The sequence below is a fragment of the Medicago truncatula genome, chromosome 3, assembly GCF_003473485.1.
Source record: "Medicago truncatula cultivar Jemalong A17 chromosome 3, MtrunA17r5.0-ANR, whole genome shotgun sequence".
Classification (NCBI taxonomy): Eukaryota; Viridiplantae; Streptophyta; class Magnoliopsida; order Fabales; family Fabaceae; genus Medicago; species Medicago truncatula.
In genome coordinates this window covers 11,517,961-11,533,484 of record NC_053044.1, presented here as the reverse complement: position 1 = coordinate 11,533,484, position 15,524 = coordinate 11,517,961, and the positions used below count along the sequence as shown (strand labels likewise).

Sequence of the window (15,524 nt, the reverse complement as noted above, 5' to 3'; positions counted from 1 at the left end):
GTAATTGGTTCATTTTAGTCCTTTTGTTGATTTTATTTTAGATTTCACTTTACGTTTTGTCCAATTTACCAATTTCTAGTCCAATTTTATTTTTATTGCATTTTGGTCCCTGAGACAGTTTCTAAAATTGCATTTTGGTCCCATTTTTTTAAAATTGCATTTTTTGTTTTTTTTACAATTGCAGATTAGTCCTTCAAGTTTATTATTTTGCAGAAAGGTGCCAAGTCACAAATTGTACAAGGCCGAGCCATTTCAAGTTCAAGTACAGGTGTCACCATTTCACTGGTCCAAAGGCACACTTGGCAGCTTATAAATAGTGCACAGTGTCAGAAGAAAAAAGGATCCCATTCATTACATGCCACATCACAAACAGAGAAGAATCTTCTCTCTCTTGTCAGTTAGGATCAAAAACAGAAAATTCACCAAGAACACAAGAACAAGTTCAAACCCTAAATTTTCCAGAACCAAATCCATCAACAAATTCGTCAATTCTCGTAGATTCATTGATGAATCTTCATCACCGAATTGACTCCTCTGCAGTTCAAGGCACGAATTCCTTACCGGAGGCGAGGAACTCCAGCACCGATCACAGAGTCAGAGGAAGGAGAAGAAGAAGGAAAGAAATGGAGAAATTGAACCCGTAAAGAAGAAGAAATCAAATCAGTGAAAGAATCACCGATTTATTTTTGGTTCCGAGCACCAAATCATCAAACAGAACGAGAATCAAGTGTTTCCGAAGAATCTTGCTCGAAATCTCCGATTAAAACCAGAGGTAACATACTCAAAATTTCTTTTTCTTCCTTTTCTTTCAAAACACATCAACACAGACAAATCAACGTAGATCTTGGAGTTTCTAAACAGTTTCATTCAAAAAAGTAAAAAACCTAAAATTTTCTTCGAAAAACCGTAAAGCTTTTTCTAGATCTACGTTGATTTAAGCCTTGCCTGCAAATTTCAGTGGTGGATTCATACTCAGGATTAGAAGGCGAGTGGATTGAAGTAGTTTTGGTCGAATTCTGAAATTTTTGAACGTCGGAATCTGCAGATCTCGCCGGAGAAGATGAAGATTCCGGCGGACCTTGAAGGTTCCGGCCAGATCTTCATCCTCTCCGGCCGGCTTTCTCAGAAACCGGCGAGGGAGGGAGAAGAGAGAAGTGAGAGCTTCTCTCACTAGAATTAGTGAAGAGAGAGAGAGGGAAGTGAAAAATGAAACTGGACCGGTCCCTCCACATTTTATAAGCAACCGAACCGGACCGGTCCAGCTTTGGTTCACCATCCTTTGATCTTGACCGTTAGATCTAGGGTTTGATCCTCTAGATCAATCCTGTGGTTCCTGTGCGTCCGGACCCCTTAGGCTTGGGCTTGGGCCTGTTTCTTTTGGTTTTTTTCTGCGTTTTTACTTTTTTTCATGCTATGCACACCCCTGTTTCTTGCTATGTGGACCTCCTGCTTGCTTTATTTTTTTCATAAAATTCCTAAAAATTTTCTATGTGTTTCTTGATACATTTTTGATATTTTTGTGATATTTTTGCATGTTAAGAAATTGATAAAATGTGTGTGTTAGTTCTTGATTTTTTTTTTCTCTTTTTAAGTTGATTCTTGGGAATTTTTGCAACATTTTTGTTCATAATATTTTGATATATGATATGAGTGATTGATATGCAATTTTGTGATGAATATGCCTCTGATCATGTGTTTGTTTTACTGTTTTAGATGTGATTTTTTAGTTTCTTGTGTTTCAAGCAATGTGTTTCCTTTTACGTTTCGGCTATTGTCGTCATTTTCACCGTTTTATCTCATATTCAATTGCTTACTTTTTCTTACCATTTATGCCTTATTCTACTAACCATTCTATTTCATGTTTCATCCATTTCATAAGCACCTTATCACTTTATCTTCATTTTTTTTTTGTAGTTTAGGCATTTTATCTTTCAATTTCTATGTCAAATGGACATGTAATTTTAGGTAGTTTAATTTCCTTTTAATTCCTTACAAGACCATAGCATGTAAACTAGGGAAATGTAAAGGACAATGAACTCTCTATAGTGATGTACACCGACACAAGCACCGACACGCACACACGTTGTATGTTTACCGTTTTTTAGATGTATGTTTAGGAGACGCGATACTTAGAAAATGTTCATTCTTCAAAGCAAATTAATTCCATCACTCAAATCTTTCCTAATAAACCTTGGAGTCAAAACTCCATTGTATTTTCCTTTATTTTCTTAATCAAATTCAAATGAATCTTAATTTCTACTTAGACATTTTTTCGTTAATAATTGAACCAACAATTCACTATCTTTTCCTCTCATGCCTTTACGGCCTCTTTCTCTTCTTCAAAACCATTTTCAAAAACTAAAATCAATTGAAACACACCAAAAATACTTTTGGAAGAGAACTACATGGAATTTTGATCCCTTAAAAGGGTATGTAGGCAAGAGGTCAAAACCTCTCCAAGTCCAATAAAAATGAAATCTCATACACTTTCTTTCCAAATCCTTAACCTAAATAAACTCTCTTTTTCAATAAATAAGCATAAAAGTAAAGCGTAGACATAAAGCTAGGAAAGCGGTTCCTATAGAATACTATAGTCGTTACGGGTGCTTAACACCTTCCCGTAACGAAAACGACCCCCGAACTTAGAGTTTCTAAGGGTTTTCTCAATTTTACCCTTCCCAAGAAAAAATAGAGAATATCAAAGATTGAAAGGTTCAAGCCTAATTAATGACTTAATACCCCAAAATCGAGATAACATACATGCTTAGTATATTATTGAAGAAATAACATCTAAATTCTTTATATGATTGTATCATTAGCGTAATTTATCTACATTGGACTCTGAAGACCATTAGACTCTGAAGTACAAAATATCTTGAGGGATCCACGCCACCTTAGATTTTTCCTCTTTTGTAGTTGTCACTGTCAAAGTCGATAATACAATTTGTCCTCTTCTGACCATGTGTAGAAACAAACAAGGAACTTCAAGGATAAAGAGAATGAATGGATAATTCCAGTTTCAGCAATGGAATTTTGAATGTCTAATCAATGGCATTATCCATATCAGGCAAAGACCTATCATCCTTGATTTCAAGCTTCTCAACGACTCTTAATGTGTTGGCACTCTTCTCCAACGTCTTTCATATCCTTGCCTAATTAAGTAGATGAAGACTTAAATTAAAGGAGTAGAACAAGACTCTACTTTTTAATTGTGTCATTACTCTATCAAATCAAAAAGTGAATAGAACACTTAATAATTTCTTATCAAAGTTTGTATCTTATAAACTCTAAGTCTTATAGTCTATTCTGCATTGTATTGTTTACACCTCTTATTGTATATCAATTGTTAAGAACAAATCTTGTTTATTCATAAACATCTAGAAGTTTCTTGCTTGTGTGCTTGAGCATTGGAAGTCTCTTTCAGTTGTGATTGAGCGTTAGAAGTCTCTTGCTTGTGTGCTTAAGCATTTGGAAGTCCCTAGGTTGCGTCATTTAGCATTTGTAATCAGTTGTGATTATAGTGAAAATCTCTTAAAAGTGCAAGAGCACCGGACTACTCTTGAATTGTATGAGGAACCAATATAAGTTCCATTGCCCCTCTCTCTCTCTCTTTCTCTCTCTCTCTATATATATATATCTTTCTGTTTGATATATCAGCTGCAATCGGTATCTTTCTATTTAATATTATAAGTGGATGTCCATTTATAAACTAAGTTATTTGGACGGACTAGTATCCCATGCACACTGTTGCAATTCTTTCCTAAGTCATTGTATTTCTCTATAATAAAATCCTCTCTCTTTTTCTTTCCATCTATTATTGTTCCTTCAGCTTCATTCGTTAACCTGCTTCAAAATCACTTTTGCGTGCACCTTTCTACTAATGTCCCTTGAAGAAAGGAATAGACTTTTATGACTACTATGCTATGTTTGTGATCTTTGTCTTCTTGCTATTCTAAAGGAACAAACACAACTCATTAATTATACTGAAAAAAAAACTTAATAATACTACTAATTTACTAACCTTTATAAAAAATAAGAGGATCCTCCGTTAAACTGGATTTATATTAGATAACTCTTTTGTAGAGAAGATAGCCCATTTATTTCGTATATGAAAAGGAATAATTCCATATGATATCAATATATGTGAAAATGAATTGGTGGTATCTCATTTGTTATTTGTATATGATTGTTTTTCAGGGCAACTACAAATAAGGTGCAAAGTTATGAAAAATATTTTAACAACTCATGGTGCCACCTAGGTCAAGCCATATGTATTGCTTAATTTGAAATTTATTATATCACATTAGTTAAGCAACAAATAACAATCATATTCCTTTTATTTTATCAAGGTTCTCAACACATTAATTCATTAACATGCTTCAAATGAAATTAAGTTATTTTTATTTCCCTTGTGTGCACCTTTCTACTGGTGTCACTTGAAATGAAGTTATTCCTATTATTAATCTTTTTTTTTTGAGGGAATTATTAATCTTTTTTTATTTTCCATATCCTATCATATTTTTTTTTAACAAATCAAAATAAAAAATATATATTACTCAAGGGTATTTCCCTTTGCACAAGAAGCGCAAAGAGAAAAACCAAACACAAGTTTACATAATTACAGTGTCAAGGTACCCCATAAAGTGGCACCAACCTAAAAAAATAAATTACACGTTCACACTCATGCATAACAACGGGTGTCTCCACCAATCCTGATAAGTATAAGCTAAAACCGCCTGTTTATATTTCAATCATAGGAATGAAGTTAGCTTGACCTGCTCAATGAGTCTTGACCGATCAAACATCATGTTTTTAAATAACGATTATTCCTCTCCTTCCAAATCACCCAAACAGTTGCAAATCAAATTACAGTTAAGAATAAAAAAGAAGTTCTTGGCATGCCTGCTATCTTAGTGAATTGATGAAAATGATGTCGAAGCTCACCAGACGGCACTGAATAATGCCTAACCACGTCCGCACACCAGACCACACTTGACTGAAAAAATTACAATGCAAAAAAAGGTGTGTTGCCGATTCAATGTTTCACAACCAGCCACACAAGCTCCGTCCGTTGGAAGAAGAATACCCCTCCACACCAGATTATCTCTTGTTGGAACCCGATTACGAAGAAGACGCCACGCCAATAAAGACACCTTTAAAGGAATATGCTTGAACCAAACATCATCGACTTGAGACCTGTCTATAGTACCCTATCCTATCATATTAGGTTATAAAGTAATGAAAATTTTATCAAAGAAATAAAAAGACTTTTATGATGAGTAACTTTTGTGTGTGACCTCTTTTTTTTATTAAATGACCACGTTTCTTGGTGTGCTAAAGAGAGAAACACAACTCGTTGATGCATGTATTGAAAAGACATTTAATAATAATAGTAATAATAGTTTTATGAACAATTTTTTTCCAACTTCTTAAGTGCTAAAACTATTTTTTTTTTTTTTTTGGTGGTGGCCGACATTTGAACCCCGAACCTTGCATATATTATGCATTGTCCTTACCAACTGAGCTAAGCTTACGAGGACAAAACTAATTGATTTATATATGAAGAGAATGAGCTTTATAAATATAAAGTGATAAAAACAATCGCTACAAGAAAAGTAACAAAATATGGCTAAAATTTTCAAGTTTGTTTATGTTATGATTATCATTATTTCCCTTCTGTTGGTTGCAATGAATGCTCAAGGTAATCCGGTGTTAATCATTTTCATATTTCTTTCTTTAATAAGTACTCAATTTTATCTCATTCTAGTTAAACTCTTTTATTCCCTTGTCTATTTCAGGGTACTGCTTAGTTGATGCTGATTGTGTAACACTTGTCTGCAACTTTGATGAGAAACGGAAGTGTTTGCGAAGCACTTGTGTATGCCGTAAATTTCGGTTTACAGGATTTTATTATGAGCAGCTTCATTGATGCATTTGGTTATCTTGTTTCCACCTTATAATATGAATTTTTTTTCTTTTTTTTAATTTCAAGAACCTTGTAGTTAATTATCTCTTTATACTCTAAGATAATGGTAATGAAATTAAACAAGACAGCAATAAATATTATTTAGATTGTCTTATTATCTATCTAGGAACTATTAGGAATGTATTACGAGACCCTTAAACCTATTGAAGACTCATAGTAATTCACAGTTATATTGAATCTTAACCGCTCATTATCAAATCTCCCACCCCTAGGGTTTTGAAGCTGGTAAACTTAAAGATTTGTCTCTCTCACAACATGAGGTCGCACGATTGCGGTGAAGGTCATATAAACACAAGAAGGGAATGGTAGAACTGTAGTGGTTTTTCATAAATTATTTTCTATGTTTGGTTTGAGATGAAGTGCGTCGTGTTCCGATGGCATTTTTGTACGCAAGGGAGAGTTCTTCCATGGTTAGAACTTGAACGGCGGAGTTGGTTTGTGTGGAGATGAGGTTTGAGACGAGTCAGTGCTTATGTGACAGGGAAAAAAGAATTTGTTTTCAGATAAGGGGGAAAAGAAAAATTAATAGGTTGAAATGCTTTTGTCCATAGGTATATGTCACAGATGTAGAATGTAATTCACCAAAATAACAAAATTGTCACCGCATATTATTATACCAATTGTTGTGAAAACTCATAACCATTTCTTTTCACCCTCAGATATTTTTCCAAGTGATGTCAAAATCCTTTGTAAAATTTACAATAATCACGACATTGCCACCATTTTTAGTTTTTATGGTAGTATTTAGCTTCGATTTAGTTACCATTAGTATAATCAAAAACACAAAAATATAAATGGAATGTTTTACAGAACTATTAGGTTATTTGGTGAATTTTCAGAAAGAGAAACAATGAATCCTTACTCAGACACTAGTAACTGAATTTGCAGAAAGAGAAACAATGAATTTGCAGAAGCAGAAGCAGAAGCAGGAGGTTCTGGAAGCCAAAATGGAATTTGTAATGGCCAAGAAAGATGAAATGAGAAGTGATATCAAGGCCATTTTGAACCTTTTGAAAACAATAAACCCTTGGGAATATTTATTTACCCTTTATTTTTTTTTTTGCACAATCTTTTTGTTTTGAATTTTATTATGTATCAAAACATTTTTACTGTTTCTAAATGAATTTATTTCTCAGTATCTTTGCTTGCATATTAATTATTCTTTTTAAAATATCTTAAGTATTTAACGGTTACTCTGACATAAGAAGAACTTAGAAATAATTTATTGCTTTTGATAAGTTACATCTTCTATGATATGAAATTGTTATGCACTTAAAATAATTTAATTAATCTAGCTAAAGTTTAGTGGTAGCTTATATAACTCAGCCTTTGGATCAACAGACTCAGGGGGAGGTTTAAAACCTCAAACTCTGAATTCAAATGGTGAACCAAAATGAGTTTTGTACAATGTTTTTAAAATTTTGATGATAACAAGAGTATAAAATATAAATTGAATATGCTAATGTGTTCAAGCGTGCATACCATGAAATTAAATTCAAATTGTTAAATTAAGTTTTGATTCTCAAAGAATAAGTTTCTCTACACATATAACAACATCTGAAGCAAATGAGAAGCTAAAGACTTGGAATTAATTCTGAAGAAAAGTTTACCTGAAGTCAACATTTGGATCAAAAGAGGAAGTCTATTCAGAAGCATCTGAAGGTCAGAAGGTGTCAAGACTTTGAAACCATGTCAGTATCATAAGTTTCTGACTAGTTTTGTTTCCTTGTGAAGGAAGGTTGCTATCAGACTCTGAATAATACAATTTGTCGCCTACTGACCATGTACAAAAACAAATAAAGAAATTCAATGACAAAGGGAATAAAACGGATCATTCTAAAAGAAGAAAAATAATTTTGTATAACTATTCAACGATATTAACCAAATCTAGCAATATTCCCATGTCTTTAATCAAGCTTCTAAAGGACTCGATTTGTTTCACTCTCCAACGTCTCTCATAATTTCTTGTATATAAGGAGGTAAAGATTTGAAGAAAATACACAACACTCTGAACTTTTACAATTGCCCTTACTCTATAAAAATTAATACCAAAAATCTTTTATTTGAATAAGTTAGATTTTAGAAGTATAATACTTGTGTAATTGAGCATTAGAAGTCTCTTTCTTCTATGATTGAGCAAATGAAGTCTATAGCTTGTGTGGTTGAGCATTTTGTAATCTTTGAGATTAATGTGAAATCTCTTGGAAGTGCAAGCGGACTCTACTACTCTAGGTTTGTGATAGGAACCAGTATAATCTCTCTCTCTCTCTCTCTTCCTCCCTCCCCCCCCCCTCTCTCTCCCTCTGTGTGTGTTTGATTTTAAACCACTACATTTTACTCTGTATCAGACTCTGTTTTCCTTTAGGGCTATGAATAGTTGTAGAAACACTTAGAAAAAGTTTTAAAAAATCCAACACAATTAACCCCGGCCCCGTCCCCCTTCTTGTGTTTTTATCACCTTCATTATCAGAATCTTTTCTTTGACTTGGTTAAGTGAAAGTTCAGAGACCTATCTCTGATGCCAACTGAAGATGATAAAATCACAAGAAATAAGGGGATTTGAATTCTGTTTGAGGATTTTTAAACACTTCTAAAAACACATATAGAAAATGGAAACAAAAGAGATAAGAGATAGAGACAACACATGATATAATTTATCCTCGTTCGCCCCAGAACACAAGATTACTTCTAGTCTCCTCGACCTTTCGAGGAATTTTTCTACTATAATCAAATCCTGATTACAATAACAACACTAAGATAACCTAGTCCCAAATAGTTAACGCGAACTGTTTAGATGAAACAACAATCCTCGTGGATACGATACTGTAATTATCACTTTATTACTTGGTAAATGATTTGGTACACTAACCTAATTTGACCATAGTTCCCTTTGAGAGTTGGAAGTCTCTTACTTGCATGCTTGAACAATAGAAGTCTCTTGGAGTTGTCCTTGAGCAGTGAAATTCTCTTAGTAGTGACCTTGAGCAAAGAAGTTTCTTTACCAGGGGTGCTTGAGCATTGAGAAGTTTCTTGGAAGAGTACTTGAGCAATTGTAATCTGTGAGATTATAATGAAATCCCTTGAAAGTGCAAGAGACTGGACTACTCCTATGTTGTGGTGTGGGAGGAACTAGTATAAAATTGCATCTGTCTGCTCTTTCTCTCTATCTCTCTTTTATCTTTGTTTTTCTGTTTTATCCGCTGCACTCAAAGTCAATCTAGTATTAAACACTCACAAAAAGAATAAAAAAAGAATCATAAAAAACCAACACAATTCAACCCCTTTGTTTTTCCCACATTCGATATTGAGAGAGGAGAGAAGAAGAGAAGAAGAGAACATTCTATTGATCGTAAACTTTGTCTCATTAATAATGAAAGCGTGTTTACATCATATTTATATACAAACTTATTCACAATACTTGTTTATCAAGTAATCAAACAAACTAACAAACTTTGCTTAAAAATAGCTAACATCCATACTAAACTATGTAATACTTTTGTATCTTAACTAACTTTGAGTTTATCTCAACTAACTTTAATTAAAAACTAACAATTATAGTAAAACTAAAATGATCCATTAAATTATACAAATAAACTAAATAAAAAAACTAAGGATTCTAGTTAAATAAACTAAGCGACATGTTTGCGTGAGCTTAACTCAGTTGGTAGGGACAATGCATAATATATGCAAGATCCGGGGTTCAAACCCCGACTACCACAAAAAAAAAAATTATTTTTAAATTACTACAAAAAAGAGATTTTTTATTTTTTTATTTTCACATTTCCCACGGTTTTACCATGGGAAAGAATTAGTTTAGATATTACTCATGGTTTGGCCATGGGTAAGTTCTATATGTTTTTTATTTTCAATAACCCGTGGTTTTACCATGGGTATTACTCATGGAAATTGCAATTATTCTTGTAGTGAATATTTTGACAACTTATGATGACGCCTATGGTCAAGCTCAAGCCATAACCCTTCCTAAATTCAAAATTTACTATATCACGGTAGGCAAGGAGCAAATTATAGTTATATTCATTTTATTTTATCAAGGTTCTCTTCATTCATAAACTTGATTCAAAAACCCTTTGCGTGCACCTTTCTACTAGTGTCACTTGAAATGTAGTAATTCCTATTAGTAATCTTTTTGTTATTTTCCCTTTCCTATTGTAATAGGTTATAAAAAAGTGAAAATTTATTTAAAGATAAAAAAAAATAGACTTTTATGAATCGTAATTTGTGTGAGGCTCATTTCTTGGTGTGATAAAGAGACAAACACATGTATTTAAAAGACATTTATTAATAATAATTTTAGGAAACAATTTTTTCCAACTTGGTAAGTACTAAACTATTACATTAATGTAAGGGGAGGATGAGCTTTATAAATTTTCAATGATAAAAACATTTGTTACAAGAAAAGGAGGAAAATATGACTAAAATTGTCAAGTTTATTTATGTTATGATTATCATTCTTTCCCTCTTTCAACTTTCAAAAAATGCAAAAGGTAATCCGTTTTTAACCTTTTTCATATTGGGAAATGTTAACAAGTGTCTCTGAGACATCCTTTCAGGACCATAAGTAGTAAGTATTTATGAAAATATGTGTGATTAATGCATTTGTAAATCAAAATATTTGAGTTTTTAAATAATAGTTACTTATTTTAGAATGCTTAAAGAGTGTTCAGAGGAACTTGTTAACGAGACCCTTTTCATATTTATTAATTTGCTAAAACCTGTGTATTTTATTCTCGTTTTTATTACAGAGGAAGTCAACTGTTTAGATGATGCTGATTGTCTAGAAGTTTTATGTGTCTTTGGTTCGAAAGCGGAGTGTGTTGTAAACATTTGTATATGTGTTCCACCGCGGTTTGGAAAATTTGATGAGCATTTTCGTTAATGCATTTAGTGGTAGAACATTAGAGTTATTTCTTGTACTCAAAGATAGTGGTAATGAAATTAAATAAAGAAGCAACAAATATTATTTAGATTGTCTTATTCTCTTTTTACTTTAGAGATACGACATGCATGTTCTTCAATTCAGACATATCAAATGTTCTTTCATACCCTACGGCTTATAATACTTTAAATAGATAAGTTTAAAAATAGTTTCTTTTATTATATGCCTATAATTTTATATCTATGTTATAATTGTTACACTATATTTCTTTTTCATTTTAATTTTCTAATAGCCTCAAAGACTTTGTTCTCAAGTACGATCAGAACAACTGCACCAGACGTCATTCATCTGCTCAAGTACGATCAGCGGTGTCGTCTGTGGGAAACTAGTTATCCATGTATTTCTTTCACAAAAGACCAAAACTACAAAAATCCAAAAAACAATCACTCATCAGGATGACTAACGGTACTACATTCTCCAAACATTGCACTGCCAAACAGAAATGATTGAGGATCATAATAGGCGCATCAAGGAAATGATCGAGGATCAAACTTCGACTCCATTCTCCAAACGTTACCCAAAAGAGCTCCCTAGCCCCTCTACATGACGCTCAACCTCCTTCCCCACAACGTAACATAAGGGGACGGAGCCCACTCCCATAGAGTCCAAGATCCCCTAGACACTCGTTGAGTCACAGTAGATCAAGCTCCCCGTGCTCAAATAGGCATATTAGATTCTCGCGGTCCTCGTCTTATTCTAACGATGATTGTGTGGCATACGTTCCTTTCACTCGCAGGATCAGGGATACCTAGATCCCTACTTGTTTAGAGAAACCTCCCTAGATGGATACCTACGACGGCACAACGGATATGGGCGAGCACATTGAGAACATAGAAGTGGTCCTTAACTACAAGAATGTCTGAGGATCCGTCAAGTGTAAACTGTTTATGACTACTTTGCGACGAGGAGCCTTGACCTGGTATAAGAATCTCAACAGAATCTCTATCGACTCTTGGGACGAGTTGTGCCATGAGTTCATTGCGAAATTTTCAACATTAAAGACACAGTTGAAAACGATTGTTTCCCTTGAGGCTATTGTGCAGGGAAAGAACGAGCCTTTCCTAGACTACATTGAGTGTTTCAACAAAGAAGTTGTGCAAGTCCGAGGAACGGACAAAAGGATGAAAAAACACTTGATCGAGAAGGGTCTTCGACCAAAAACGAATATCATGAAGGCGGTCCAACTCGACCAACCCAGAACTATCAATGAGTTCCTAAGGATTTTAAAGTTCTATATCAGGTACAAAGGGCAGTTGTACACTGATAATTTGAACAAAGAGAGGAAGGAGGATCCTCAACATAAGTCCTCCGAAAATCCCTTCTATGAGAAAAAAAAGGAAGTCAAACCCTCTAGAGAAGGAAAACGACCCATTGGTTATTTTGATAAGTACACACCTCTTGAGGTGTCGAGTGAAGAGATATCGGTTAAGATCACTTCCGCCGACTTGAAGGAAGTAAGAATCAAGTATCCCAAGCCTTTTACACAAAATCTTTGAGATGATAAAAGTAAACACTGCCATTTCCACAAGTGTTATGGGAATACTACAGACGATTGCATCCACCTTAAGAATGCAATGAAAATTTTCACACAACAAGGTAGGTTGAGAAAAATCACCAAAAAATGCCTCGCCTGAAAAGAAAGCCGTTGAACCAGTCGATAGCATTGCTGACAAGGATGCAGAGATAATAATTGTGATGGATCGATTGGTGGACTCCACTTCCCTAAAAATGTTGAGGTAACGCTTACTCATGCACTTGGGAACACATCCTTACAATCAATGTGATTATATGGAGAATCAACATTATAGTAGGAAACATGAAGAGGAAGTTCAAAGAGTTGATGAATGTGATCCACTTGGTTGTCGCCCCACTCGAGTTGATGTACGACCACCCCTTGCCTTCTATAAGAGCGAGATCCCTAGCAGAGCTCCTAACTTTGATGTCCGTAGGATCCTGGTCAACACTAGGACATCTTGCGACATCATGTACTATACCATGTTCAAGACTCTCCTATTGATAGAGAATAACATATCTCCTTATGGATCTGAACACTACGGATTCAACGGCTCCTCAACAAATCCCTGGGGTTATGTTGAGTAAACTGATCACTTTCGGCCAAGGAAGAGAAAGAAAGACGGTGAAAGTTCAGTTCCTTGTGATTGATTGCTTGTCTCTCTACAATTGCATGATAGGGAGACCAACATTGTCAAATCTGAGAGCTGCATGTTCAACTGCCCATCTCAAAATGAAGTAGCATGAAAAAGATGACACCATCGCCATATTGCGCGGAGACATTGAGGTTGCCAAAATATGTTTCCTCCAAGCTAACAAATCAGACCTCGATTTCCAAACCAAAAACACCATCTTAGGGAAAGGAAAAGGAAATTGCTACGAGACTCCCAGTCCTCAGCCTCCCTATATTAAGTCAAAGTCATACCACATAGTATGTCTACTTCACCCATGCTCATATTTAAATCGTCACCAATAAAGAGGATGTAACCAATCCTCATAAAACATTAAGTATTAAGTTGGTTTTATAAAATATAAAATGTGTAGAACCACATAGACTCATGAAATATCATAACGGTTTATACCACATATAAATTGTATAGAACCACATAAATTGTATCAATTATAAATTTTATAGAACCAATCATAACTCCACGTATCCCTCAGATTATATTAGAACCAAATAACTTACGATGCAATGTTGAAAAATAGCTGGTTTTTTCAACGGCATAAGCTTATATAATTATACTATTAGAGGCTAATGAGGCCACCAATCCTAGATTTTCTACTTCTTCATCTTTGTCGGCTTCTACGTCATCTAGTTCTTCCCAGGTTGTCACAGAGCTTTCCTTGTGCTTGACCCATTCTTAAGATCCTTGATGTCTGAGCTTCTTGAGTTGTTGTTTATACTTGAGGGATTATTTCCTTTGGTTAGGTAACATTCTTCAATCAAGCAAGTAACCTTGCGTCGATGCAAGCAGATTAAATTGCAAGACTTTAAACCCTTATATCTTTATTTATTTTATTTTTCCCAAATAGGTAATGCGAACTGTTTAGACGAAACAACAATCCATGTGGATACGATACTCTACTTATCACTTTATTATTTGGTAAACGATTTGGTACACTTGCCTAATCGAACCATCAGTGCCCTTTGAGAATTGGAAGTTTCTTGCTTGTGTGCTTGAGCAATAGAAGTCTCCTGGAGTTTTCTTTGAGCAATGAAAGTCTCTTGGTAGTGACCTTGAGCAAAGAAGTCTCTTGCAAGAATGCTTGAGCATTGAGAAGTTTCTTGGAAGAGTCCTTAAGCCATTGTAATATGTGAGATTATAATGAAATCCCTTGGAAGAGCAAGGGACTGGACTACTCCTGTGTTGTGGGAGGAACTAGTATAAAATTTTTTGTGTCTGCTCTTTCTCTCTATCTCTCTTTTCTCTTTGTTTTTCTATTTTATCCGCTGCAGTCAGACTCTGACCAGTATTAAACATTCAGAAAAAACCAACACAATTCAACCCCCTGTATTTTTCTCACCTTCAATATTGAGAGAGAAGAGAAGAAAAGAACATAATTTTGATCGTGAACTTTGTAAGTTTCATTGGTAATGAAAGTGTGTTTATATCATACTTATATACAAACTTATTCACAATACTTGTTTATCAAGTAATCAAACAAACTAACAAACTTTGCTTAAAAATAGCTAACATCCATACTAAACTATGTAATTAATTTTGTATCTTAACTAACTTTGAGTTTATCTCAGCTAACTTTAATTAAAAACAAACAATTATAGTAAAACTAAAATGATCCATTAAATTAAACAAATAAACTAAGGATTCTAGTTAAATAAACTAAGCGACAACGTCGGTAAGTTTTATAATTTTTTGATTTTTAAACCAAGCGACAACGTCGGTAAGTTTTATATTTTTTTTATTTTTAAATTACTACAATAAAGAGATAATTTTATTTTTATTTTCACATTTCCCATGGTTTTACCATGGAAAAAAATTAGTTTACATATTACTCATGGTTTTGCCATGGGTAAGTTTTATATGTTTTTTATTTTCAATAACCCATGGATTTGCCATGGGTATTACTCATGGAAATTGCTATTATTCTTGTAGTGAATGTTTTAACAACTTATGCAGACGCCTATGGTTAAGCTCAAGCCATAACCTTTCTAAATTCAAAATTTATTATATCACGGTAGGCAAGGAGTAAATAACAGTTATATTCTTTCAAAAAAAAAAAAGTTATATTCATTTTATTTTATCAAGGTTCTCTTCTTATTCGTTCATCAACCTGATTCAAAAACCCTTTGCGTGCACCTTTCTACTAGTGTCACTTGAAATGTAGTTATTCCTATTAGTAATCTTTTTGTTATTTTCCCTTTGCTATTATAATAGGTTATAAAAAAGTGAAAATTTAATTAAAGATACAAAAAATAGACTTTTATGAATCGTAAATTTTGTGTGAGGCCTGATTTCTTGGTGTGATAAAAGGACAAACACAAGTCATTGATGTACTTAAAAGACATTTATTAATAATAAGTTTAGGAAACAATTTTTTCCTACT

The 15,524-nt window shown here is 33.8% G+C and overlaps 1 protein-coding gene and 2 long non-coding RNA genes across 6 annotated transcripts; 2 read left to right on the top strand and 1 right to left on the bottom strand.

The window, feature by feature from the left end:
- Window positions 1-4,533: 4,533 nt before the first annotated feature.
- LOC112419957 (uncharacterized) lies at window positions 4,534-9,885 on the bottom strand. 2 transcript variants are annotated; one of them, XR_003010123.2, is made up of 3 exons: window positions 8,856-9,885; window positions 7,597-7,762; window positions 4,534-5,215 (listed from the first exon to the last, which is right to left on the bottom strand). It is a non-coding gene; the product is annotated as an uncharacterized lncRNA (long non-coding RNA). The 2 variants fall into 2 exon arrangements; XR_003010122.2 differs by having other exon boundaries at window positions 4,534-5,200; window positions 8,856-9,882.
- LOC11407253 (uncharacterized) lies at window positions 5,463-7,124 on the top strand. 3 transcript variants are annotated; one of them, XM_039831438.1, is made up of 3 exons: window positions 5,463-5,701; window positions 5,799-5,885; window positions 6,875-7,124. In XM_039831438.1, the coding sequence occupies exons 1-3, from the start codon at window positions 5,626-5,628 to the stop codon at window positions 7,066-7,068; spliced, it is 357 nt and encodes a 118-aa protein (XP_039687372.1). In that variant the 5' UTR covers window positions 5,463-5,625; the 3' UTR covers window positions 7,069-7,124. The 3 variants fall into 3 exon arrangements, 1 of the variants encoding a protein (XP_039687372.1); XR_005645182.1 differs by having other exon boundaries at window positions 5,469-5,701; window positions 5,799-5,878; XR_003010120.2 differs by having other exon boundaries at window positions 5,483-5,701; window positions 5,799-5,937.
- Window positions 9,886-10,307: 422 nt separating the features above from the next.
- Window positions 10,308-10,973, top strand: LOC11405715 (uncharacterized). The gene is made up of 2 exons (XR_003010118.2): window positions 10,308-10,491; window positions 10,750-10,973. It is a non-coding gene; the product is annotated as an uncharacterized lncRNA (long non-coding RNA).
- The last annotated feature ends 4,551 nt before the right edge of the window (window positions 10,974-15,524 follow it).